This window comes from Suricata suricatta, chromosome 11, assembly GCF_006229205.1.
Source record: "Suricata suricatta isolate VVHF042 chromosome 11, meerkat_22Aug2017_6uvM2_HiC, whole genome shotgun sequence".
NCBI classification, from domain to species: Eukaryota; Metazoa; Chordata; class Mammalia; order Carnivora; family Herpestidae; genus Suricata; species Suricata suricatta.
In genome coordinates, this window is record NC_043710.1 from 4,661,271 (window position 1) to 4,665,142 (window position 3,872).

General features: G+C 43.9%; 1 protein-coding gene across 1 annotated transcript in view; it reads right to left on the minus strand.

Annotated features, from left to right (window-relative positions):
• Positions 1-3,715: 3,715 nt before the first annotated feature.
• LOC115306808 (calcium-binding protein 4-like) overlaps positions 3,716-3,872 on the minus strand; it is a 1,731-nt gene continuing 1,574 nt past the window's right edge. Inside the window, exon 4 of the mRNA XM_029957375.1 lies at positions 3,716-3,858. Coding sequence (XP_029813235.1) covers positions 3,716-3,858 — 143 coding nt within the window. The remainder of the gene's footprint in view (positions 3,859-3,872) is intronic.

The window sequence follows — 3,872 nt, forward strand, 5'->3', positions numbered from 1 at the left end:
AAATTCAAATTGCAGGGTCAATAAATCAAGTTTAATCAATCAACTACCAAACTTCCAGCCCAGCTGCCCCTGTTTTTATGTGGACTAGGGCTGCCTGGCAACTTTAACTATGGTCATAGAGCACTTGCGACACTTGCCTGAAATCTTGACCCTACCTGGCTTTTTACAGAAAAAGCCTACCAACCCTTGGTCCCTATAAACACGTTGACAGAACACTGCATCACAACATGTAACGTTTTCATGTGACCAATGTGCTTGATTTTTGCTGGGTAATTTATGTAACCCAAACTGGATTGCCAGTAATGCCATCCTCAGGGAATCATGAATATCTAAACTCTAAATGTAACTTCTTTTGAAAAAGACATCGACAGTTGTGTCCAGACGAGGATTATTCAACTTCTTTAGTGAATTGTGACTCATTTTCTCTCTATGCTTTCCCCCTCCTAACCCATTTCTGTCTGCTATGCCTGTACTTAACACCAGCTTTTGTCGGTTCATTTTCTCCTAGTAACTCTGCGTTGCAAGCCATCGCTTTCAGCCTTTTGATTGTCATTGGGCTGCTTGAATGTGCCTTGGATCCTGCACGCCGCTGTGGGGAAGGGGCTGGTATCTGTCTGCCCTTTGGTGTCTGCTCTCTGCCCTGCAGTAGAAGCACCTCTGGTTTTTAGCTGGGCACGTGGCCATGCCAAAGAAAAACTGCATTTCCCAGCATCCTTTGCAGCCATCTGGACCAGGGGAGGAGCCCTCCCTAATAGGGTATAAGTGGTTCACACTCTTTGTCCCTCTTTGTTCTTTGTTCCTGCCTCCATCCTGCCACCCGGAAAACATACAAACTTGGGCATCCCCCGGGAATGGCGGAGCACCTGGAGGAAGGGGTTTGGGTTCCTGAAGACCATACAGCTGGATTTCAACTAAAAAATAAACTTCCATCCAGTTTAAGGCATTGTTATTTGGTGTCTCTGTAGTCACAGGGAACCCAATCTAATACTGAAACTATCCTGGGACTGAGACTCTCTTTTAACCAAAAAACGTAATCTGCCTATAGTTATTATAATTTTTATATGTTTAGGGATTACTCCTACCTTCTGTTTTACCTTCCTTTTTAATGTTTTCATGGAGTTTGCTTTTCTTTACTTTTTTCCTCTCTTTTTTTTCGTTTTTAAAATTTTTTAAATGTTTTATTTTATTTTTGAGAGAGAGAGAGAGAGAGAGAGAGAGAGAGAGAGAGAGCGAGCGTGAACATGGGAGGGTCAGAGAGAGAGAGGGAGACACAGAATCCGAAAACAGGCTCCAGGCTCTGAGCTGGCAGCACAGAGCCTGACGTGGGGCTCAAACCCATGAACCGTGAGATCATGACCTGAACTGAAGTCCGACGCTTAATCAACTGAGCCCCCCAGGTGCCCTTTCTCCCCCTCTTTCTAGCCTTCTACTGGTTTAATCAAGATTCTTCACTTCCCCTCTTTTCTTCCTCTATGGATTTGACCACTGAAGGGAACATTCTATCTCTATTTCTGTTATAGTAATGGCTTAAAAAAAAAAAAGATGAAGTTTTGCACTGGTTTGAAGTTTGTTTGTTTGTCTATTTATTTATAGAACAGCAGGGGAGGGGAAGAAAGGAGCACAGAGCATCCGAAGCAAGCTGTGTGCTGACAGCAGAGAGCCTGATGTGGGGCTCCAACTCAGGAATCATGAGATCATGACCTGAGCCAAAGTCTGACATTTGACCGACTGAGCCACCCAGCCACCATGGGTTAATGGCTATTCTTAAATGATTAACAAAGTCTAAAGCTGATCAATGAATCTATTCTCCTCTAGGAAAGATTAGAAGAAGATTTTAGAATGTCTAAAGTATTCCCTCCCATCTTCTGTTTTATTTGGTCTATTATTTTAGTCCCTCCTTACTTTTAAAATCTCCTAACTTAACTTTGTTATAGTGACTGACTCTTTAGCTCCTCCAATATGTTTCCTGATCTCTTTCCTGACCATAATTTAATACGTACTCCGTCTTTCTTCTGGTCTGAATTTCCTTCTTACTGAAATCTCCTTCAATGAAAGCACATGGGTAAGAAACGCTTATCAGCCTCTGTTTCCTGAAAAAAAGTTGATATTTCACCTTTTCCTTAAATCATGATTGAGGTATAGGCTCCTTGACTGGAGATCATTTGTCCTCTCAAGCTGAACAATTTATTCCACTGGCTTCTGGCACTTATTGTAGCCAATGAAAAGTCTCCATAGAGGGGCGCCTGGGTGGCTCAGTCAGTTAAGTATCTGACTTCAGCTCAGGTCACAATCTCGAGGTCTGTGAGTTCGAGCCCTGTGTCAGGCTCTGTGCTGTCCACTTGGAGCCTGGAGCCTGCTTCAGATTCTGTGTCTCCCTCTCTCTCTGCCCCTTCCTCACTTGCACTCTGTCTCTCTGTCTCTCTCTCTCTCAAAAAATAAGTAATAAAACATTTTAAAAAATAAGTCTTCGTAGAACCTAATTTCTGCTCCTCGGTAAGTAATCTGACTTTTATCTCCAGTTGAATTGTTATAAGGTTTTCTTTTGTGTTCTGAGTTCTGCTGGAATGAATCTAGATATATATTTGTTTTGGTTCATCCTGAGGCTCCACTGTGTTCCTTCGGTCTGGGCATTTGTCTTTGTGGAAGTCTTCATGGAAGAGTTTCAGCCATCACGTCTTTGAGTGCTGCCTCAAGTTCATTCTCTATATTTTCTCCTGAGACTCCGGATGGCTTTTCACTACTCTTTAATATTTGATGTCTGTTTATCCCTTAAGGCTGCCTTCTGGGTGATTTCTCAGAGGTAGTTTCCAGTTCATTAATCTTCTCTTAAATGGTGTCTAATCTGCTGCTGAACCAATCCGTTGATTTTTTTTTCATTCCAATGGCTATATCCTTTATTTTTAGTAGCTCTATTATTCTTTTAAATCTTCCTGTTTTATTTCATACTATCCTGTTACTACACACTGGCCTCTCTCCCTTCTTTTATCTCATTTTTGTTTGCATTGACTTTGTGGTCTCTTTCATATTTTACTCTTACTTGCACTTTGGGGTGCTGATTTTCCTGCTTATTGCACCTGCCCTGTCTCCCTCACGGTGACTTGTTTTCTCACGTGATTTGTAATTCTTTGTCATGAGTGCATCTTCAGAAGTGACAGAGCTGTTGTTTGTTTGTCAAGTCCCATGTGCTCTGGGTTGAAGAGTGCTCTTTCAGTAGCTTCTGCCTATTTTTTCAGCATCCCATACCATGGAGATAGACCACACTCCTGCACAAGGTGCAAGCCCGAGTGTCAGGTTCCTTAGGGGAGCTTTTCCTGCCCAAGGCCCTGGACATCCATACCCTTGCTACTTCCTCAGGCTGGTCGGTGGAGGTATATTTTGGTCCCCTTTTCAAGAAAGGGGTAGCCCTCTGAGATCCTGGAAGGTACTCAGGCTCGTATCCCATTCTCCAGCCTCTTACGGGTCTTCTGTCACTCGTGGGTGTCAGAGCCCAGGCTCCCAAACCTCTCTCCATGTCTAAAACCCCCATGCTGTCCCCTCTCTTCCACCACCCAGCTCTGAGTTCCCACTTTGTCTTTAGTACTGGGGTCATCCCTGGCTTTCTTGCAAGTTCAGTTTTCAGTTTTTTTTTTTTTAACATTTTTACACAAGTAGTTGGAGACATCCAGCCACCCTCTCAATTCTCCATGTTTCCAGAATCCCCCCAACTCCAGCCCCCCTACCCCGCCCCGTCTTCAAATACTATAGTGCCAGGGAGCTTGCTGCCTCCCAAGGGTCTGGAGAAATCCAGATCTTGCTCACACTGGAGAATGACGGGCAGCTGAGAGCAGGTTTCCTCCAGGCAGCTCAGGTGGGTGGAAGCTGAGGAGGAAGGT